We start from the raw sequence: 24362 nt of genomic DNA on the forward strand, positions 1-24362 counted from the left end.
CAAAATGTGTAAACAATGGCTTTATCCTTTTAACATTGGGAACACTATAATAGTTCTGCCCACGTTAATCAACATTAAACTGCCTCAAGTTGTTGCTCAGATTAAATAAAATGACTAAACATTAAACAGTTTCAAGTCAACTCATCATGCTTAATTTATTACAGCATTTGGGAAGCCTGTAGTTGATTTTTATTATGTAAATGTTATATTTTTATCAACATGTGATAGCAGGGACCCTGCCATTCAAAACTAGGCTGCTGCATTACTAATGATTAAAGTAACTATAGCTGGAAAAATGGTACAATAGCAATAGGAGAGACTATTCATCCCTGAACACCATGGAGTTCATGTAGGCTTAATGATGCACTTACATTATTATATCAACTATCAGAGACAGAAACTCTTCATTTAACATAATGTCCTTTTTTGCTGCTTCAACACAGCTCAATCAACACAGAAAAAGGTAAAGTGAAATAACAGACAGACAGGGCTTTGCTGTCCGTAACACACACACACACACATACTGCAAAATGAGCTAACGTTACGCGCCTTCACCTCAAGCCAGGACTGCGAGCGAGCTGAGCTGCCTTTTATATTTCTAGAAGGTCATCGGGCTCATAGTGATGTTACTAGTAGTTGACTGGGAGGTGTTTATTATCATTTGGGGAGAGTCCGCTGCCTGATGCTTACCTGATAAATGCTAAGCACTGACTACATGACCGAACCGAAACCCCCGTACTGAAACGGTTCAATACAAATTAGAGATGCGCGGATAGGCAATTATTTCATCCGCAACCGCATCAGAAAGTCGTCAACCATCCGCCATCCACCCGATGTAACATTTGATCAAAACCGCATCCGCCCGTTGTTATATATCTAATATAGACGATGCAAGGCATTAGTGAGGTTATAAAGCTTTTGCCTGTTAAAGAAAGGAGACTGATCCAATGCAGCACAGACATTCGCGTGCCACGCTGTCACGACCCAGACGCACACCAGTGCGCAATCATATGGGAGCCGCGCTGAGCGCACCTCCAAGCCGGCGACGGCCGGGTATGGGCCCGACGCTCCAGCGCCATCCATTTTCAGGGCTAGTTGATTCGGCAGGTGGGTTGTTACACACTCCTTAGCGGGTTCCGACTTCCATGGCCACCGTCCTGCTGTCTATATCAACCAGGGTGAGCCCCACCCCTTTCGTGAGCGCACTGCGCGCGGAGTGACCCCTGTTACGCGCCCCCGGCAACAGGGGTGGCGGGCAGGTAAGCTGCGCGGGCGGAGCGCGCGGAGTGACCCCTGTTACGAGCCCCCGGCCACGGGGGTGGCGGGCAGGTAAGCTGCTTACCTGCTGCGCGTGACGCCGGCCGCGGCGAAGGCGGACGAGGCGGGGTGTCGGTGCGGTGGTGACCCTGGACGTGCGTCGGGCCCTTCTCGCGGATCGCCTCAGCTACGGCTTCCGGTGGGGCCCTCCGCTCCGTAAAAGTGTCCATCTCTTTTTTTTTTTTTTCTTCTGTTGTGGCATATGCTGCAGGTGCCTGCTCGTTTTTCGTATGTGGGTAACAACATTTAACTATGTATATATATTTCCCAATTGGTTTAACTGCCACCCGCCTGAATCTATTTAAAATCTAATTTTTTTTTAATTTCAACCGCCTGACCCGACCCGCGGATAAAATCTAATTTTTTTTAATTTCATCCGCCCGATCCGCGGATAATCCGTGGACTCCGCGGTTGTGCCCGCAAACCGCGCATCTCTAATACAAATACACGTACCGTTAAACCCCTAATTAATACACAAAGTCCAAGCCGACGTTATGCTCACTTTGGCACATGCACAACAGTTGCTCCCCCCACCAGTTGTTGATGATAACCTCCACCTTGCACAACAGAAATACATAAAAACTAAGAAATGAGCTACAAAGAAAGTCGCAGTAATACAGCTTTGTATGATGAAATGATGGTTAGCATCAACAAGAAACTATTCTCCTCATTACCAGACCTTACCCTCAAGTCGGTGTTACAAAGGAGAGTATGTCGGAGGTAGAGGAGCTGCACAGAAAACAAACAAACGGCTTCATTTAAAGATGTATTTTTGTAGGAGGCGTCTAAACGTGGCTAACCTCAATCCAGCTCTGTGGGGATCTGCATAAATTGTCGGTATTATGCATATTAGTTTAAGGCTGTCACTGAGAATCAGCCAGGGTGTCCATCCCACTGCGGCTATGCACGGCTAATGATGGCATCACAGATAAAGTGCTTTGAAAAGCTGACTGTGGCGAAAGAAGGTCGGAGAAAAGAAAAGCGGCACAATCCCGGGAGCCACCGGGTCATGAATCGATCGCCATTGTGCGGCCGTTTTTTGACACAAGAGCAGATTTGTCACATCTGACCGGCTTTTTTTCAGAGGGGGTGGAATAACAGGATGCTAGCACACACACACAAGAAAATCCTCTCACAAGGGGGGAAGAAAACGTGCAAATAGAGTTGCCAAATAATGCTCCTTTTTAGGCACAGGTGATTGACATCATCTCAATCAATACATTGACGACACACCTTTTGTGGTGGAGGCATAATAGACACCATGAAATCTTATTAAGGCAAAGCAGCTCGTTAAAATCCTGCCAAAACATCCACACACCAACACCATATGCATATACATACATACATACATACATACATACGCAGCAAGGCCCATCTAAAAGCTGCCTCTTCTTCAATGTGGAAACACTTCATCCATTATCCACCACACACACACCATACTTGCCAACCTTGAGACCTCCAATTTCGGGAGGTGGGGGGTGGGGGTGGGTGCGGGGGGCGTGGTTGGGGGCGTGGTTAAGAGGGGAGGAGTATATTTACAGCTAGAATTCACCAAGTCAAGTATTTCATATATATATATATATACACCGTATTTTCCGCACTATAAGGCGCACCTAAAAACCACAAATTTTCTCAAAAGCTGACAGTGCACCTTATAACCCGGTGCGCTTTATATATGGATAAATATTAAGATTCATTTTCATAAAGTTTCGGTCTCGCAACTTCGGTAAACAGCCGCCATCTTTTTTCCCGGTAGAACAGGAAGCGCTTCTTCTTCTACGCAAGCAACCGCCAAGGTAAGCACCCGCCCCCCATAGAACAGGAAGCGCTTCTTCTTCTACTGTAAGCAACCACCCGCCCGCGTAGAAGAAGAAAAAGCGCGCGGATATCACCGTACGTTTCATTTCCTTTGTGTGTTTACATCTGTAAAGACCACAAAATGGCTCCTACCAAGCGACCGGGATCCGGTTCATGAAAAGACGCAATCTCTCCATCCGCACACGGATTACTATTTCACAGCAACTGATATTCCTGTGAACCGCACTGTGGATACAACGGGAGCACGTACGGTGAATATTCGCACCACAGGGAATGAGAAGTCATCCTTCACTGTGGTTCTAGCTTGCCATGCTAATGGCCAGAAACTTCCACCCATGGTGATATTCAAAAGGAAGACCTTGCCAAAAGAGACCTTTCCAGCCGGCGTCATCATAAAAGCTAACTCGAAGGGATGGATGGATGAAGAAAAGATGAGCGAGTGGTTAAGGTAAGTTTAAGTTTACGCGAAGAGGCCGGGTGGCTTTTTTCACGCAGCTCTGTCCATGTTGATATACGTATGTTTGTGATTGCACATTTGCATACATTTTGGGAGTGAACAGAGTTGTTAGAACGCTGGTTTTTAATATATTATTAAAGTTTGACTGACCTATCTGACTGTTTTTTTGACATTCCTTTAGCGCAGTTAGATGCGGCTTACAACACGGGGCGGCTTATAGGTGGACAAAGTTTTGAAATATGCCGTTCATTGAAGGCGCGGCTTATAACCCAGGGCGCCTTATGGTGCGGAAAATACGGTATATATATATATATATAAATAAAATAAATACTTGAATTTCAGTGTTCATTTATTTACACATATACACACACATAACACTCATCTACTCATTGTTGAGTTAAGGGTTGAATTGTCCATCCTTGTTCTATTCTCTGTCACTATCTTTCTAACCATGCTGAACGCCCTCTCTGATGATGCATTGATGTGTGGCACACACAAAAGTGCTTTCATCAAATGCACTAGATGGCAGTATTGTCCTGTTTAAGAGTGTCACAACATTGCTGTTTACGGCAGACGGACTGCTTTACTGTAGACGTTCTTTATACTGTGGGAAAGCGGACTCAGGTCCGCATGGAGCTGGAGGGGGCGTGGCCTCACACACACACACACTATGACTATGGACCATTTTAGGATTAGTCTGTGTTTTATAAAGACACTTCTAGTGTGGAAGTAGAAGGGGGCGTGTCTTACCATTTTTTGTCTCAGATGTAGGCTGTTTTCATTCTCTGGCCTGTACCTGCAGAAAACGGAATTTTTTTTCTTAAAAAGAAGATTTTTTTTTTCGGACAGTAAACATTTTTAAGCTGTCCCTTCGGCATTTCAAAGAGCAGACATTACAGTGGAACCTCCAAAGTTGTGAGAATTTAAAATTTGAACAAAATATTTTCAGGAAAGTAAACACAAACATGTCAAAAACCCAACGAACCAAAACTTTTATCTTTTCTGTTTCCCGCACTTTACCAGTTTGACACATTTTTATCGGCTATTACCGTATTTTTCGGACTATAAATCGCAATTTTTTAAACTTTTGGCCGGGGGTGCGACTTATACTCAGGAGCGACTTATGTGTGAAATGATTAACACATTAGTTTAAAATATCCAATAATACTATTTATCTCATTCACGTAAGAGACTAGACGTATAAGATTTCATGGGATTTAGCGATTAGGAGTGACAGATTGTTTGGTAAACGTATAGCATGTTCTATATGTTATAGTTATTTGAATGACTCTTACCATAATATGTTACGTTAACATACCAGTTGCTTATTTATGCCTCATATAACGTACACTTCAGTGACGTGCAGTCACTAGAGGCAGGTGAGGCGGGGCCTCACCTGCCATCATGAAAAGAAAGAAAATGTAAAAAGAAAAACAAAAAATTAAATTGTTATATGTATCCAGTGATTATACTATAAAGTTATTTTCCATTAAATTTCACCAGTTTTAGATTATTTGTATTCAAAATCGCTGAATTTTCACATTTGCCATTCAAATACTGAGAAAGACGGTGCGGTGAACAGCAGCCAGTTGAGGCACGTCACTCAGTGCCGCAACATGGATTGCGCAATGACTCGGCTAACTGCTGGTCTGCTGTGCAGTGAGACTGTATTGCTATATGAACTATATTATACATTTCCATAGTTTAGTTAGCTGAGGTATATAATGTACAGTGTATTTTGTCAACAACTGTATGTGTGTAACGTATTTCTTGTGCTGAGCGATCATAAAACGGCTGCAAAAGACGCACTGGCTAAGGCTCGCCTCCTGCACCCCCGCCGTAGAATTGTTATATCAACTAAAGCCCACACTTAAACTTTCCACGTGCAAGATTGAATCTATTTTAAAAAATTATTTCATAAGAAGCCAAAAAGTGCAAAAACAATAATGTTGGTGTTGGAGGAGTTGTGAATGACTGCAGGGACACAACATTAGGTACACCTGCAGACTGCAGGTGTACCTAATTCACAACTCCTCCAACACGAACATTATTGTTTTTGCACTTTTTGGCTTCTTATTAAATAACTTTTGTAACCTATTTTCATGGGCTTTCCTCTTTGTGATGTTAAGTTCCTGTTATGCGCTGTTATACAGTATATGCCTTGAGCTCTTATTTTGAAGGCGCTAAGAGCGGAAGTGATGTCACGTTGCGGAGGTTTTTGAAAGAAGGTAAATAAAGTGGTCCTCGTGTAAACTGGAGCCTCCTTGTTTGTTATTTTGTAGTTTCATACAGTATAGGCGACATTTATAAACCCTCGGTTACACTTTTTTAAATAGATTCAAACTTGCACGTGGAAAGTTTAAGTGAGGGCTTTAGTTGCGGCACATGGACTTAATTTCTAAGTAAAATTAAGACAATAATAAAGTTTTTTTTATTAAATGTGCTTTTTTGTGTGCTACAGTTTGTATGTGTAAAGTTAAAGTCAAGTTAAAGTACCAATGATTGTCACACACACACTAGGTGTGGTGAAATTTGTCCTCTGCATTTGACCCATCCCCTTGTTCACCCCCTGGGAGGTGAGGGGAGCAGTGGGCAGCAGCGGCGCCGCGCCTGGGAATCATTTTTGGTGATTTAACCCCCAATTCCAAGCCTTGATGCTGAGTGCCAAGCAGGGAAGAATGCTGGTATGAGCTTTTAAACATAACCCGTTAACTGCTGCCAATCAAATGGTGAATAAGATACTCTTTAGGGTTCATATGTTTGTAAATCTGACTGTGATGAAGTCAGTGCCTCACCAGCCATCAACCTCACCGCACGTCACTGGTACACTTATTCAGCCTGTTGTTCACTATTCTTGATTTATTTTAAATTGCCTTTCAAATGTCTATTCTTGCTGTTGGCTTTTATCAAATACATTTCCCCCAAAAATGCGACTTATACTCCAGTGCGACTTATATATGTTTTTTTTCCTTCTTTATTATGCATTTTCGGCTGGTGCGACTTATACTCCGGAGCGATTTATAATCCGAAAAATATGGTATAAACTTTGTCTACAGTAATAATAAAGAACAAAATGATCAGAAACCTGCGTTGATTTCCATACTCATAATATTTTAAAAAACGTATTTAAAACATGTGAAGTTGTCGGTTTGACTGTGGAACAGATCATTTTAACTATGAATGACTTTCATGGGGGGAAAGTGTAAGTGGAGCAGACTGCGGTCGTCTTTTGGAGGTTCCACTGCACGAGACAACTAGACATGTAACGTAAGATGTTCTTGTCCATGGATTAGAGGCAGAGTTGTGGAAAAGGAGGCTTGAGGTCAGCACAAATGTAGAGCAAGCAGGCAAACAAACAGTGCAAAGCTTACAGCAGCAAAAGAATGGACAGACTAATCCCAAAAGTAGGTGTAACACACACACACATATATATACAGGTAAAAGCCAGTAAATTAGAATATTTTGAAAAACTTGATTTATTTCAGTAATTGCATTCAAAAGGTGTAACTTGTACATTATATTTATTCATTGCACACAGACTGATGCATTCAAATGTTTATTTCATTTAATTTTGATGATTTGAAGTGGCAACAAATGAAAATCCAAAATTCCGTGTGTCACAAAATTAGAATATTACTTAAGGCTAATACAAAAAAGGGATTTTTAGAAATGTTGGCCAACTGAAAAGTATGAAAATGAAAAATATGAGCATGTACAATACTCAATACTTGGTTGGAGCTCCTTTTGCCTCAATTACTGCGTTAATGCGGCGTGGCATGGAGTCGATGAGTTTCTGGCACTGCTCAGGTGTTATGAGAGCCCAGGTTGCTCTGATAGTGGCCTTCAACTCTTCTGCGTTTTTGGGTCTGGCATTCTGCATCTTCCTTTTCACAATACCCCACAGATTTTCTATGGGGCTAAGGTCAGGGGAGTTGGCGGGCCAATTTAGAACAGAAATACCATGGTCCGTAAACCAGGCACGGGTAGATTTTGCGCTGTGTGCAGGCGCCAAGTCCTGTTGGAACTTGAAATCTCCATCTCCATAGAGCAGGTCAGCAGCAGGAAGCATGAAGTGCTCTAAAACTTGCTGGTAGACGGCTGCGTTGACCCTGGATCTCAGGAAACAGAGTGGACCGACACCAGCAGATGACATGGCACCCCAAACCATCACTGATGGTTTGGGTTGGTTTGGTTTGCATTTCCTTTGGAAATCGAGGTCCCAGAGTCTGGAGGAAGACAGGAGAGGCACAGGATCCACGTTGCCTGAAGTCTAGTGTAAAGTTTCCACCATCAGTGATGGTTTGGGGTGCCATGTCATCTGCTGGTGTCGGTCCACTCTGTTTCCTGAGATCCAGGGTCAACGCAGCCGTCTACCAGCAAGTTTTAGAGCACTTCATGCTTCCTGCTGCTGACCTGCTCTATGGAGATGGAGATTTCAAGTTCCAACAGGACTTGGCGCCTGCACACAGCGCAAAATCTACCCGTGCCTGGTTTACGGACCATGGTATTTCTGTTCTAAATTGGCCCGCCAACTCCCCTGACCTTAGTCCCATAGAAAATCTGTGGGGTATTGTGAAAAGGAAGATGCAGAATGCCAGACCCAAAAACGCAGAAGAGTTGAAGGCCACTATCAGAGCAACCTGGGCTCTCATAACACCTGAGCAGTGCCAGAAACTCATCGACTCCATGCCACGCCGCATTAACGCAGTAATTGAGGCAAAAGGAGCTCCAACCAAGTATTGAGTATTGTACATGCTCATATTTTTCATTTTCATACTTTTCAGTTGGCCAACATTTCTATAAATCCCTTTTTTGTATTAGCCTTAAGTAATATTCTAATTTTGTGACACACGGAATTTTGGATTTTCATTTGTTGCCACTTCAAATCATCAAAATTAAATGAAATAAACATTTGAATGCATCAGTCTGTGTGCAATGAATAAATATAATGTACAAGTTACACCTTTTGAATGCAATTACTGAAATAAATCAAGTTTTTCAAAATATTCTAATTTACTGGCTTTTACCTGTATATATATATGTATGTATATATGTATGGGGATAGGAGGGAGAGCGGACACAACAAGGAAGTCTAATTCTACTTCTCGGTGATGAGAAAAGCCGCAGGAACTCACCCGTGGCCGACTCCTGCATCTTCTCCCGCTTCCGCTTCTTCTTCTTTCCCTAAGAAATATACAGAGGAACGCATAAAGTGTGGCTCCAGCACTCACGCTCACTAGACCACCCTGATATCCTGCTGCTGACTGCCATGTTCACTCATCCCCTGCTGGACATCGCACCGACACGCCCCCGCACTCCGGAAACCCGCCGCCAAGTGCCAACGCTGAGAGGAAGTGCACGGGTCAACCCGGCGGGAATTGTGAGGTACTAAGCAGACATGAATATATTCCGTACAATTGACCACTAAATGGTAACACCCCAATAAGTTTGTCAACTTGTTTAAGTCGAGGTCCACCTAATAAATTCATGGTGCCATTAAAGTACCAGTAGAGTGTAAACATTTGTTTATATTGTATTTCTGGACTGTATACAGTATGTCAAAAAAAAAAGTAGGCCTACTAGTAGAGTGGAAACACAATTTGACTTTTAGTTAGAGATGTCCGATAATGGCTTTTTTTACCGATATTCCGATATTGTCCAACTCTTAATTACCGATACCGATATCAACCGATACCGATATATACAGTGGTGGAATGAACACATTATTATGCCTAATTTTGTTGTGATGCATTAAACAATGTAACAAGGTTTTCCAAAATAAATCAACTCAAGTTATGGAAAAAAAATGCCAACATGGCACTGCCATATTTATTATTGAAGTCACAAAGTGCATTATTTTTTTTAACATGCCTCAAAACAATAACAGTGCAATACTTTTTCATAACATGGTCCCTACTGCCTAGTTTCTCTTGTTATATTCTTATTTTACTGTTATATTTTTATTCTCATTGTTGCTTTTTATTTTTATTCTTATTGTAATATTTTTCTATTCTGTTTCCATTATACCCCCATTATTTACTTTTTACTTTTTAAATTCGATCTCAATTCTGTACACTGCTGCTGGAATAAAAATTTTCCTGAGGGAACTCTCCTGAAGGAATCAATAAAGTACTATCTATCTATCTATCCAAACAGCAGCTTGGAGTTTGGGACATGCTCTCCCTGAGAGAGACTATGAGGAGGTTGAGGTGGGGCGGGGTTTATATTGTAGCGTCCCGAAAGAGTTAGTGCTGCAAGGGATTCTGGGTATTTGTTCTGTTGTGTTACGATGCGGATGTTCTCCCGAAATGTGTTTGTCATTCTTGTTTGGTGTGGGTTCACAGTGTGGCGCATATTTGTAACAGTGTTAAACTTGTTTATACGGCCACCCTCAGTGTGACCTGTATGGCTGTTTACCAAGTATGAATTGCATTCACTGGTGTGTGAAAAGCCGGCACGCAAAGACAGTGCCTTTAAGGTTTATTGGCGCTCTGTACTTCTCCCTACGTCCGTGTACACAGCGGTGTTTTAAAATGTCATAAACTTTACTTTTTGAAACCGATACCGATAATTTTGAAACCGATACCGATAATTTCCGATATTACATTTTAAAGCATTTATCGGCCGAAATTATTGGACATCCCTAGTTAGTTTGTATGTTACACACCTAGCAATGCTGCTGATGCGATGCTAAAATGTTTCAATAAAGTTGCATCCGTTTCCTCCTCGGCTTTTTAAAACTTATTGCTCATCCTCCCTGTGTTCAGGTGCAAAAATATAAGGTTGTGGATCATCAAAGAAACCGTTGTTGGCGCTCACAAAGTCTGCTTGATTAGCATTGTCGTTAATGGGGAAAGGATCTCTAGTTGGCTTCCTCTAAATGTATCGGGAATCTCCGAGAGATTGATACTATTTAGATCATATCTATTTACCGTATTTTTCGGAGTATAAGTCGCTCCGGAGTATAAGCCGCACCGCATAATGCATAATAAAGAAGGAAAAAAACATATATAAGTCGCACTGGAGTATAAGTCGCATTTTTTGGGGAAATGTATTTGATAAAAGCCAACAGCAAGAATAGACATTTGAAAGGCAATTTAAAACAAGCAGCATTGGTCGGGCCCGCGTATTTGGCAGGTGCTAGTCCTAAGTGTCCCAATACTTTTGTCTACTTTTAGTCTGAAGTGTCCCAAGACTTTTGTCTAGTGTACCTACCTTGTCTGCATTGTGTGGGCACGTTGGTGCTTCCTGCTTTTAAGCAGCCATCTTAAAAAAACAGTAGCGCAGCAGCATCAGCGCAGCGGCTCTTTGAAGGGTCATAAAATCAAAACCGGAGCAGGTATTAAAAAACTGTTCTGTTATTTTATACACAAGGGTTTAATCTCTCTCCTGTGTTAGTTTGAAGCCGAAACGACAAACGCGCTCAGAGGAAGGTGACCGGTTTTTACAAAAGATGTGTTTTGAAGGGGGAATAGCAAACTTCCTGTTGATTTTTGCTGGGGGTTAGCAATTTATGAAATGTAGGTCTAAGTGAGACCTACATAGAGGTTTTTGTTTCATGTCTCTCCGACCTTCCCAGGGAGACTTACAGGCAGTTTTGTCAGTTTTTTCATCCGAGGAGCAGTTTTTTGTGCGTTTCATTAAAAAATTGCGCTAGAGCACAATTTTGAGATTTGGGGTTAGGTTTTTTCATTAGATCGCAATTTTTGCCAGTCCTGATGTGTGTGTTCAGTTTAGTGAGTTTTGAAGCATGTTAAGGGAGTCAAATTACAGCTCAAAGAGGCAAAAGTGACTGTTTTTAGTACTTTTTTGTCTTGAAGGGGGAATTGCCAACTTCCTGTTGATTTTTGCCCGAGAATATACTATTATGAAATCTAGGTCTAAGTCACACCTACATAAAGGTTTTTGTTTCATGTCTCTCCGACCTTCCTAGTGGGAGTTACAGGCAGTCTAGTTTTTTTTTTTCCCGTAGGGGGCGCTAGAGCGCAATTTTGAGTTTTGTGGGTTGTTTTTTTTTTAAAAGGGCAATTTTCGCAGGTCCTGATGTGTGGGTCAAATATGGTGAGTTTTGAAGCATGTTAAGTGGGTCAAATTACAGTTTAAAGTGGCGGCGGAAGAATAAAGAATAATAAAACCTTACAAATTCAATAAGTCCTTATGTCCCATTGCATAAGGACTCCCTTTGGGAGTCCTTATGCAATGGGCCATGCGGGCCCTAATAAATAAAGAATAGTGAACAACAGGCTGAATAAGTGTACATTATATGAGGCATAAATAACCAACTGGTATGTTAACGTAACATATTATGGTAAGAGTCATTCAAATAACTATAACATATAGAACATGCTATACGTTTACCAAACAATCTGTCACTCCTAATCGCTAAATCCCATGAAATCTTATACGTCTAGTCTCTTACGTGAATGAGATCAATAATATTATAATGCGTTAATCATTTCACACATAAGTCGCTCCTGAGTATAAGTCGCACCCCCGGCCAAACTATGAAAAAAAACTGCGACTTATAGTCCGAAAAATACGGTACTCGCAAACTTTAGAAGTCTTTTGCTGTCATAAAACAGACGTTTATGATAATAGCTTCAATATAGAAGCAACTTGTTTTTCCACTCTATCCATCCATCCATCTTCTTCCGCTTATCCGAGGTCGGGTCGCGGGGGCAGCAGCTTAAGCAGGGAAACCCAGACTTCCCTCTCCCCAGCCACTTCGTCCAGCTCCTCCCGGGGGATCCCGAGGCGTTCCCAGGCCAGCCGGGAGACATAGTCTTCCCAACGTGTCCTGGGTCTTCCTCGTGGCCTCCTACCGGTCGGACGTGCCCGAAACACCTTCCTAGGGAGGCGTTCGGGTGGCATCCTGACCAGATGCCCGAACCACCTCATCTGGCTCCTCTCCATGTGGAGGAGCAGCGGCTTTACTTTGAGCTCCTCCCGGATGACAGAGCTTCTCACCCTATCTCTAAGGGAGAGCCCCGCCACTCGGCGGAGGAAACTCATTTCGGCCGCTTGTACCCGTGATCTTGTCCTTTCGGTCATAACCCAAAGCTCATGACCATAGTTGAGGATGGGAATGTAGATCGACCGGTAAATCGAGAGCTTTGCCTTCCGGCTCAGCTCCTTCTTCACCACAACGGATCGATACAGCGTCCGCATTACTGAAGACGCCGCACCGATCCGCCTGTCGATCTCACGATCCACTCTTCCCTCACTCGTGAACAAGACTCCGAGGTACTTGAACTCCTCCACTTGGGGCAAGATCTCCTCCCCAACCCGGAGATGGCACTCCACCCTTTTCTGGGCGAGAACCATGGACTCGGACTTGGAGGTGCTGATTCCCATCCCAGTCGCTTCACACTCGGCTGCGAACCGATCCAGTGAGAGCTGAAGATCCTGGCCAGATGAAGCCATCAGGACCACATCATCTGCAAATAGCAGAGACCTAATCCTGCAGCCACCAAACCAGATCCCCTCAACGCCTTGACTGCGCCTAGAAATTCTGTCCATAAAGGTTATGAACAGAATCGGTGACAAAGGGCAGCCTTGGCGGAGTCCAACCCTCACTGGAAACGTGTCCGACTTACTGCCGGCAATGCGGACCAAGCTCTGACACTGATCATACAGGGAGCGAACTGCCACAATAAGACAGTCCGTTACCCCATACTCTCTGAGCACTCCCCACAGGACTTCCCGGGGTACACGGTCGAATGCCTTCTCCAAGTCCACAAAGCACATGTAGACTGGTTGGGCAAACTCCCATGCACCCTCAAGGACCCTGCCGAGAGTATAGAGCTGGTCCACAGTTCCACGACCAGGACGAAAACCACACTGTTCCTCCTGAATCCGAGGTTCGACTATCCGGCGTAGCCTCCTCTCCAGTACACCTGAATAGACCTTACCGGGAAGGCTGAGGAGTGTGATCCCACGATAGTTGGAACACACCCTCCGGTTCTCCTTCTTAAAGAGAGGAACCACCACCCCGGTCTGCCAATCCAGAGGTACCGCCCCCGATGTCCACGCGATGTTTAAGGTACCACTCTACTGGTACCTTAAAGCCAATGACATCCAAATAAGGTGTGTTTGATCCCAGTCGGGCTTATTAAAAGCACTTTTACAAATAAAATTACAGCTTCAAGGCTAGATTTTGGGCACTATTGTTAAAATGAAAATAGAATATAGTAGGCCTACCTAAGATGTCCCAAGACTTTTGTCCACATTGTGAACATGGGCCCTGTCATCTTGTCCACTTTGCGTCCTTTGAAGTCACCCTCTTTTAATGACATATTAGCATAGAGCGCAATTAAAAATGCTCACTCTAATTAAGCTCAATGACGACCAAGAGCTCCTCTTTGCTTTGCGGAGAGGTGCTTGCGAGGATTTATGGCTTACTATAAACCCCCCCAGGGGTTTCAAGGAGGGAGTATATATATATGAACATGTACTGTATATATATATATATATATATATATATATATGTAGGTATAGATAGGCGCTGGTATAGTGGCTGTAGTAAAAAATGAGCACTTTGGTTTCCTGCTGCAAAGTCTGCTAATCCACTTATTCATGAGTTAATCTGCAGCACACAGCAAACACAGAGATGCTTCTTCCCACGAGCTCACACGCTCATGTATAGTGGAAGCTTCAAGGTGGAGTTTGAACAGAAGGTTCTGGAAAAGTATGCTTCTAAAGTCGCACGAATCCTCGGAGGCGGAACAACTTCACAAGTTTGCATCTGAAGCACGGGTGTCACACTGCAAAAAGTGAAATCTAGGTACCGTATTTTCCGCACTATTAGCCGCACCTAAAAACCACAAATTTACTCAAAAGCTGACAGTGCGGCTTATAACCCGGTGCGCTTTATATATGGATTAATATTAAGATTCATTTTCATAAAGTTTAGGTCTCGCAACTACGGTAAACAGCCGCTATTTTTTTTCCCCGTAGAAGAGGAAGCGTTTCTTCTTCTACGCCAAGCAACCGCCAAGGTAAGCACCCGCCCCCATAGAAGAGGAAGCGCTTCTTCTTCTACTGTAAGCAACCACCCGCCCCGGTAGAAGAAGAAGAAGCGCGCGGATATTACGTTTCATTTCCTTTGTGTGTTTACATCTGTAAAGACCACAAAATGGCTCCTACTAAGCGACAGGTTTCCGGTTCATGAAAAGACGCAATCTCTCCATCCGCACACGGACTACTATTTCACAGCAACTGCCTAAAGACTTTCAAGAAAAGCTGGCTACTTTCCGTGCATATTGTAAAAACAAGATAGCTGGAAAAAAGATCCGGCCAGAGAACATTATCAACATGGACGAGGTTCCACTGACTTTTGATATTCCTGTGAACCGCACTGTGGATACAACGGGAGCACGTACGGTGAATATTCGCACCACAGGGAATGAGAAGTCATCCTTCACTGTGGTTCTAGCTTGCCATGCTAATGGCCAGAAACTTCCACCCATGGTGATATTCAAAAGGAAGACCTTGCCAAAAGAGACCTTTCCAGCCGGCGTCATCATAAAAGCTAACTCGAAGGGATGGATGGATGAAGAAAAGATGAGCGAGTGGTTAAGGTAAGTTTAAGTTTACGCGAAGAGGCCGAGTGGCTTTTTTCACGCAGCTCCGTCCATGTTGATATACGACTCCATGCGCGCCCACATCATGCTGGTTTTTAATATATTATTAAAGTTTGACTGACCTATCTGACTGTTTTTTTGACATTCCTTTAGCGCAGTTAGATGCGGCTTATAACACGGGGCGGCTTATAGGTGGACAAAGTTTTGAAATATGCCGTTCATTGAAGGTGCGGCTTATAACCCAGGGCGGCTTATGGTGCGGAAAATACGGTAAGATGAAATATGTCAAATAAGGGTGATATTTGCTTATTTTCTGTCTGATAAGATAATTCTTCTCACTAAGCAGATTTTATGTTAGAGCAGGGGTCGGCAACCTTTACCAGTCAAAGAGCCATTTTGACCAGTTTCGCAAATTATAGAAAACAATGGGAGCCGCAAATTTTTTTTGAAATTTTAAATGAAATAACACTGCATACAAAGTTGTTTTTTTTTGCTTTGTGCTATATATAAACCAGAGGTTCTCAGACACGCTGCCCACACCTTTATGTGGAATTTGAAAGCTGGCGCTTGTCAGTGTCATGCATGCCGTGATGGTACAGCATATAGCACCCACTTCATTTTAAATTATCATAATAATTCATTTAAAATGACCATATTTAATTATTAAAATAATTGCTTGTTTATCAACAACTTTAGCATTTTATTCATTATATTTTGAAGCATATAGCACCCACTTCATTTTAAATTATCATAATAATTCATTTAAAATGACCATATTTAATTATTAAAATAATTGCTTGTTTATCAACAACTTTAGCATTTTATTCATTATATTTTGAAGCATATAGCACCCACTTCATTTTAAATTATCATAATAATTCATTTAAAATGACCATATTTAATTATTAAAATAATTGCTTGTTTATCAACAACTTTAGCATTTTATTCATTATATTTTGAAGCATATAGCACCCACTTCATTTTAAATTATCATAATAATTCATTTAAAATGACCATATTTAATTATTAAAATAATTGCTCGCATAGGTGACAGCAAGGCATACTTGCTCAACAACCACACAGGTCACACTGACGGTGGCGGTATTAAAAAAAACTACTTTTAACACTCTTACTAATAATGCGCCACACTGTGAACCCACACCAAAACAAGAATGACAAACAAATTTCGGGAGAAAATCTGCACCGTAACACAACATAAACACAACAGGACAAATACCCAGAATCCCATGCAGCCCTAACTTTTCCGGGATACATTATACAATTTAAAATAAATAAGGAATAGTGAACAACAGGCTGAATAAGTGTACGTTATATGAGGCATAAATAACCAACTGGTATGTTAACGTAACATATTATGGTAAGAGTCATTCAAATAACTATAACATATAGAACATGCTATACGTTTACCAAACAATCTGTCACTCCTAATCGCTAAATCCCATGAAATCTTATACGTCTAGTCTCTTACGTGAAGGAGATAAATAATATCATAATGTGTTAATCATTTCACACATAAGTCGCTCCTGAGTATAAGTCGCACCCCCGGCCAAACTATGAAAAAAAAATGCGACTTATAGTCCGAAAAATACGGTAGCTTGTTTACATGTACAATTTTCTCCGACGCTGCCACAGAAAGACGTGTTTTATGCCACTCCTTTGTCTCATTTTGTCCACCAAACGTTTTATGCTGTGCGTGAATGCACAAAGGTGAGCTTTGTTGATGTTATTGACTTGCGAGGAGTGCTAATAATCCATGCTAACATGCTATTTAGGCTAGCTGTATGTACATATTGCATCATTATGCCTCGTTTGTAGACATATTGAGTTAATTTAATTTCCTTTACTTATGTCCTCTGTGTATTTGATTTATATTTGCATGTCTCATGACACATTATCTGTATGTAATATTGGCTGCATTTCTGATGGTTGTTTGTGTGTCATGTTGTTACAGACCACAGCAAACGTTACCCAGCTTGCAAAGATTGTAATAAATCCATCAGAAGACGAGGGGGGGTTGATGTGTGAGGGAGCAGGGTTGGGGTGGGGGCGGGGTTTGGTGGTAGCAGGGGTGTATAATGTAGCCCGGAAGAGTCAGGGCTGCATGGGGTTCTGGGTGTTTGTTCTGTTGTGTTTATGTTGTGTTAAGGTGCAGATGTTCTCTCCGAAATGTGTTTGTCATTCTTGTTTGGTTTTGGTTCAAAGTGTGGCGCATTATTAGTAAGAGTGTTAAAGTTGTTTTATATGATCACCGTCAGTGTAACCTGTGTGGCTGTTGACCAAGTATGCCTTGCTGTCACGTACGTGTGCAAGCAAAAGATGTATATTGTATTGTTGATTGTAGAGGGTGCCAAATGTTGTACCATCATGGCACACCCTTATTATAGGCGTAATGGTGAAAATCGGTGAATATTAATCCCGGTAGTATTCTGCGAGAGACACTGAAATCCGGACGTCTCACGGGAAAATTGGGGGGTTCAGCAAGTAAGCTGCTGAACTAGACTGCCTGTAACTCCCACTAGGAAGGTCGGAGAGACATGAAACAAAAACCTTTTATGTAGGTCTGACTTAGACCTAGATTTCATAATAGTATATTCTCGGGCAAAAATCAACAGGAAGTTGGCAATTCCCCCTTCAAGACAAAAAAGTACTAAAAACAGTCACTTTTGCCTCTTTGAGCTGTAATTTGACCCCCTTAACATGCTTCAAAACTCACCAAACTGAACGCACACATCAGGACTAGCAGAAATTGCGATCTAATAAAAAAACCTAACCCCAAATCTCACAAATGCGCTCTACCGCAATTTTTGAATAAAACACAGAAAAAACTGCTCCTCGGAAGAAAAAAATGACAAAACTGCCTGTAACTCCCACTGGGAAGGTCGGAGAGACATGAAACAAAAACCTCTATGTAGGTCTCACTTAGACCTACATTTCATATATTGACAACCCCCAGCAAAAATCAACAGGAAGTTTGCAATTTCCCCTTCAAAACAAATTTATTTTATAAACCGGTCGCTTCTCTTCAAACATTATCTCCTCTGAGCGCGTTTGTCGTTTCAGCTTCAAACTAACACAGGAGAGGGATTGAACCCTTCCAAATAAAAGTTATCGAAATAATTTTTCTAACTGCTCCGGTTTTGATTTTATGAGCCTTCAAAGAACCGCTGTGCTGATGCTGCTGTTTTTTTAAGATGGCTGCTTAAAAGCAGGAAGCACCAACGTGCCCACACAATGCAGACAAGGTAGGTACACTAGACAAAAGTATTGGGACACTTAGGACTAAAAGTAGACAAAAGTATTGGGACACTTATAACTACCACTGGACAAAAGTATTGGGATACTTAGGCCGAAAACTGGACAAAAGTATTGGGACACTTGGGACTACAACTTGCCAAAAGTATTGGGACACTTAGGACTACAACTTGCCAAAAGTATTGGGACACTTGGGACTAAAACTGGACAAAAGTATTGGGACACTTAGGACTAGCACCTGCCAAATACGCGGGCCCGACCAACGCTGCTTGCAGCTTTAATTTTACTTGTTTTGGAAAGTCTTGACAAGCCGAATTTTCTTGTTCTATTGGCAGATAATTTTGCTTAGTTCAAATAAAATACCCCTCATTTTTGTATTTTTTTCTTGTTTTTGAACACTGACTTTTTGCAGTGTGGCCATCAGCTGGCCTTCCTTAACCGCTATATTTCAGTTATTAGGGGGTCAGAAGTTTTATCTATTCATAGTTTATAGCAAGTATTTTTACACTTGTAAAGTGTGACTTTGCTGGAAAAGTTGATAAATGTTTATCGTGGCTCTGGAACTGATTATTTTGATTTCTGCTATTTCCTATGGGAAGACGTTGTCCTCAGAATTCATTGGGGGGTAAAACAATAACTAAATAAAGCAGCTTTTAATTGGAAGAATGAAAGAGGAAACACGGCTGCGATAGCGTCTTCCTCTCAGCGAGACATTTCTCTGGCGGCGGGAGCAGGTGGAGGCAGGAAGAGGGAGGGATGGCGTGGATGTCCGAGGGGAGGCAGATAAACACCACAAAGCACTTTTTGGTGGTGGAGTGAACGTGAGTGCCGGAGCCACACTTTTAATAAAAGCTGGTGCTCACTCTGTCGCAGAAATGTCTCACACACACACACACACACACACACACATGGCATCACTATGCTATGCTACATCTGGAAAGACAAAGCAGGCAGCTGCAGGAGGCAAAGGTTTCTGCGGATGAACGTACAATGCAGCAAACAGTTCCTTTGCTATTAAAAAGAACACATCAAACACTGGTGTAATCATTAGCAGGGTGATAAAAAAAAAAGATGCTACAATCTATCTCTATGTGGATATGACAGCATGGACGACATGAATTACACATTAGGCTGAAACAAAGAGTCCCCCAAATGGAGCCCATTAAGCATGCAGAGAGGACTATTGTGTGAGTATTGTGAGGCTTTTTGAAAGAACTAGTGTCTCTTTCTCTCTCACACACACACCTGCACACGCACCGCTGCAGATCTGTACTGTTGGTACTTACATAGTTGTCTCGAGCAGACCAGCCAGGGTAGAGCTGCATGTGGAGCTGCCGTTCCTTGCGGGCTAACTCATAATACTTAGCTTGCTCTTCCCGAGATAAAGCGTGCCACTGTTTTACAGCACAGGAGAGATTGGACATTTGTCAGTTTCTTACAAGACGTCTTGGTGCAGAGAAACATGATGAAAAGATTATCACTAGGGGTGTGACGGTACACAAAAATTCCGGTTCGGTACGTACATCGGTTTAGAGGTCACGGTTCGGTTCATTTTCGGTACAGTAAGAAAACAACAAAATATACAGAATTTTTTTTTTTTACCTAGAAAATCATATTTTACCTTGAAAATCATTTTTTACCTTGAAAATCATGTTTTAACTTAAAAAAATGTATTTTAATTTTTAATTTTTTTAAAACTTTTTTTTTTTTGATTTAATTTTTGTAAACATTTTTAAATGTAAAAAAAAAAAAAAAGTGATTTTTAAAAAAAAAAATTTTAAATTAAAAAAAAATTATTTTTTTTCAAATTTAATTTTTTTTAATTATTATTTTTTTTTAATTATTTTTTTTTTTTAATTTTAATTTTTTTAAATTTAAAAAAAAAAAATTTAAATTTTTTTTTTTTTTTTTAATTGTATTTTATTTTTTACAACTTTTTTTTTTTTTTATTAATTTTTGTAAACATTTTGAAATGTAAAAAAAAAATTGTGATTTTTTTTTTAAATTTTAAAAAAATTATTTTTTTTTAATTTTATTTTTTTTCAATTTTTTTTTTTTTAATTTTCAATTTTTTTTTTAATTTTATTTTATTTTTTAAATTTTAATTTTTTTTTTAATTTTAATTTTTTTAATTTTTTTAATTTTTTTTAAAAATTTTAATATTTTTTTTAATTGCATTTTATTTTTTTAATTTTTTTAATTTTTTATTTAAAAATGTTAAACTTTTTTTTAAATTTTTGTAACTTTTTTTAACTTTAAAAATTTTTTTTTACCCTAACCCTAATCTTAACCCTAACCCTAACCCTAACCTTAACCCTAACCCTAACCCTAATCCTAACCTATATTTTCCTATACTTACATTAATACTAGGGGTGTAACGGTACACAAAAATTTCGGTTCGGTTCATTTTCGGTACAGTAAGAAAACAACAAAATATACATTTTTGGGCTATTTAATTACCAAATTTGCAAAATCTTCCACCAAAAATATTTTTCTTAGTGGAATAATTGATGTGAAGTAATCGGAACCTTGGATAGGTCAATAATTGAATGGAACTGCCAAATTTATATGCCAATTTCAAAAGGCCACGGCCCCCTGACACCCCTTCTCAACTGTCTATGCCACGTCAAGGCTTGGTTAGCCCAGAATCTTTTAATAATGAATGAGGGAAAAACGGAAATTTCAGTTTTTGGTCCGACCCTCACTGACTTGGGACCATTGCAAAATGATGTGCGTCCCAAAGTCACCAGCCTTAGACAGTGATTTTAAACTTGACAAACAAGTCAATGGCGTTTTAAAATCGTGTTTTTATCATCTTCGTCTTTTAGTAAAGGTAAAACCGTTTTTATCTTTTAACCTTTTTGAACAAGTCGCGCATGCTTTTATTTCAAGTGGCCTGGACTACTGCAATGCACTTTATGCTGGCATTAGTCAAAAAGCTCTCTCCCGGTTGCAGTTAGTCCAGAACGCGGCAGCACGACTTTTAACAGGGGCCAGGAGACGCCAGCGTATAACCCCAATTCTTCAGAGTTTGCACTGGCTCCCTGTTCATTTTAGAATTGATTTTAAAACCTTGCTGTTTGTTTTTAAAGCTTTACATGGACTGGCACCTCAGTATATCTCGGACCTCATCCAAACTTACACTCATATGTGCGCTCTGAGGTCCAAGAGCCAGCTCCAGCTCGTGGTGCCCAAGACCAGACTTAAATCCAGGGGAGACGGGGCCTTCTCTGTAGTCCCTAAGCTCTGGAACACTCTGCCCCTCCATGTTCAAACTGCTCCCACAGTGGAGTATTTTAAGTCTCGTCTTAAGACCCACTTTTATTCTTTGGCTTTTAACACTATGTCAGTTGTCTGTTGTCCTCTGTGTTTTTTTTAATAAAATTTAGATTTCTATTTACTTTTTTTATTGGTTTTTCCCTTTAAAATAGTTTTTAATCATATTTATTTTTATATTGTTTTTATATTGGTTCTATATTTATTTATTTTTTGTTTTTATTCAGTCATTGGTGGAGCTTAGGACAATATTTGAGTATTGTTTTTAATATTGTTTATTTTCATTATTTTTAATTTTGTTGTGCAGTACTTTGGAAACATTTTTGTTGTTTAAATGTGCTATATAAATAAAGTGGATTGGATTGGATTGAATAATTCATAATAACATTGATTTTGATTCAATATTATGTTTTGAGCAATGACAGTTTGAAAGAAAAAAAAAACAGCTTTGTTTTATTAGTCAACATTGCAACTTTTTCTAAATGACATTTAACCTTTAAGATTTTTTATTTCACTTTTGTTATGTTTTTGTTTATTTTAATAGTATTTTTAGAATGAGCCTTTAAAACATAAATGTGTGTTAGTCATGTATGATGTCTTTTTGTTATTTTTTTTTTTTGTGTGATGTGTAATGTCTAGTGTTTAAATGTACGGCAGTGACAATGAATTTCCCCAAGGGGACCAATAAATCTAATCTAATCTAATCTAATTAGCTGTGGGCCGCAAATGGCCTCCGGGGCACACTTTTGACACCCCTGCTATAGATAATAAAAAATTAAATGTGATAAATCTATGGATAAAAAGCAGAGCCTGGCAACGCATGCGCGTTTATCATAACTCTCTCTCTCTCTCTGTCTCTGCCCCTCCCTCACAATTTGTTTTGTTTTTAACCCCTTCTTAACCCTGAACGTACATTGAAAATACACGCAACCCTAACTCAAAATGCCGGACATTTGAGGCATTTAAGAAACTCCGCCCTGACAGCCCCGCAAAAGAGGACATGTCCGGTGAAAAGAGGACGTATGGTCAGTCTATCCTAGCCCGTTAGCTGCTAGCATGCCGTGTGTTGTGCCTCGGTGTGCATTGTTTACACAACGTGCGTTACGCTACTTAATATGTCCGTGTGGAAACTCGTTCGGTACACCTCCGAACCGAACCGAAACGGTTCAATACAAACACACGTACCGTTACACCCCTACTACTCACACATAACACTGACTTGGATTTCATATCCAAACACTGGTGCTATTATCCCAACGTGTTTTCATCAAGCCAATTTAAATTGGATGGCTGTTATAGACGGGCAGCCAGGCCATGACGGGAAGGAACAAGACGATAAACTCCGGTGTCGGTTTGGCTCAAAAGACGAGGTACAAAAACGAAAACGAAAAGGCGACCTACCCTACGTCCCAGGATCTGATTGATAGCGGCGCTCTCTTTCAGCGTGCACTCGGCGACCACGTTGGCGCGCATCTCTTTCATGTAAAGCATGAAGGCGTTTAGCGGCTTCTTGATGTGCGGTCTTTTGGGCTCCTGCTCCTTTCTCTGTTCGTGCGGGGGCTTCCTGCAGGGCCAGAAACAAATGCACAGATGAGGGGGAAAGAATGACGGAAGGAATAATTGTAGAATTGTTGTGCAACATCAGGGGCAAAAGTGCACTGCAAAAAGTGAAATCTATGTAAGATGAAATATGTCAAATAAGGGTGATATTTGCTTATTTTCTGTCTGATAAGATAATTCTTCTCACTAAGCAGATTTTATGTTAGAGTGTTTTACTTGTTTTAAGTGTTTTGCTCCTAAATGATCTCAGTAAGATATTACCGTATTTTCCGCACTATAAGCCGCACCTAAAAACCACAAATTTACTCAAAAGCTGACAGTGCGGCTTATAACCCGGTGCGCTTTATATATGGATTAATATTAAGATTCATTTTCATAAAGTTTCGGTCTCGCAACTACGGTAAACAGCCGCCATCTTTTTTCCCCGTAGAAGAGGAAGCGCTTCTTCTTCTACTGTAAGCAACCACCCGCCCCCGTAGAAGAAGAAGCTCGCGGATATTGCGTTTCATTTCATTTGTGTGTTTACATCTGTAAAGACCACAAAATGGCTCCTACTAAGCGACACGCGTATAACGCAGAATTTAAACTTAAGGCAATGTTTAACCAAAGAACTCCAACCGCTCGATATTGGTGTCAACAGGGCATTTAAAGCACGACTGCGAACGGCGTGGGAACAATGGATGACCGAAGGCGAACACACCTTCACTAAGACAGGGAGACAGCGCCGGACGACATACGCCAACATCTGCCAGTGGATCGTAAATGCCTGGGCGGATATTTCGGTCACAACTGTGGTCCGAGCTTTCCGGAAGGCAGGATTCACAGAACTGCGACGAGACGGAGCCGGCCATTTTGGATCCCGTATTCGCCCAACTTTTTAATTCGGACACCGAAGGAGAAGAATTCGAGGGATTTATGAATGAAGAATAACTTCAGAAAGTGAGTGTTATGTTTATTTTGTGTGTTGTGACATTAACGTTCGAGCAACATTAAGTTATTGATGCTTATTGATTGCACATTTGCACATTTGCGTACATTTTGGGAGTGAACAGAGTTGTTAGAACGCTGGTTTTTAATAT

At 41.0% G+C, this 24362-nt stretch overlaps 1 protein-coding gene across 7 annotated transcripts in view; it reads right to left on the minus strand.

The window, feature by feature from the left end:
• lef1 (lymphoid enhancer-binding factor 1) overlaps nt 1–24362 on the minus strand; it is a 184034-nt gene that overhangs the window by 18992 nt on the left and 140680 nt on the right. For 2 of the 7 annotated variants that reach the window (XM_061923019.1, XM_061923015.1), the window contains 4 exons: nt 23125–23287; nt 19734–19841; nt 8728–8776; nt 4343–4388 (listed from right to left, as the gene is read on the minus strand). In XM_061923019.1, the coding sequence (XP_061779003.1) occupies nt 4354–4388; nt 8728–8776; nt 19734–19841; nt 23125–23287 (355 nt within the window). In that variant the 3' untranslated portion in view covers nt 4343–4353. Of the gene's footprint in view, nt 1–4342; nt 4389–8727; nt 8777–18344; nt 19842–23124; nt 23288–24362 lie in introns of those variants that run through there. The other 5 variants (XM_061923014.2, XM_061923013.2, XM_061923017.1 and 2 more) reach the window with 4 other exon arrangements.

The sequence above is a fragment of the Nerophis lumbriciformis genome, linkage group LG27 (genome assembly GCF_033978685.3).
Source record: "Nerophis lumbriciformis linkage group LG27, RoL_Nlum_v2.1, whole genome shotgun sequence".
NCBI classification, from domain to species: domain Eukaryota; kingdom Metazoa; phylum Chordata; class Actinopteri; order Syngnathiformes; family Syngnathidae; genus Nerophis; species Nerophis lumbriciformis.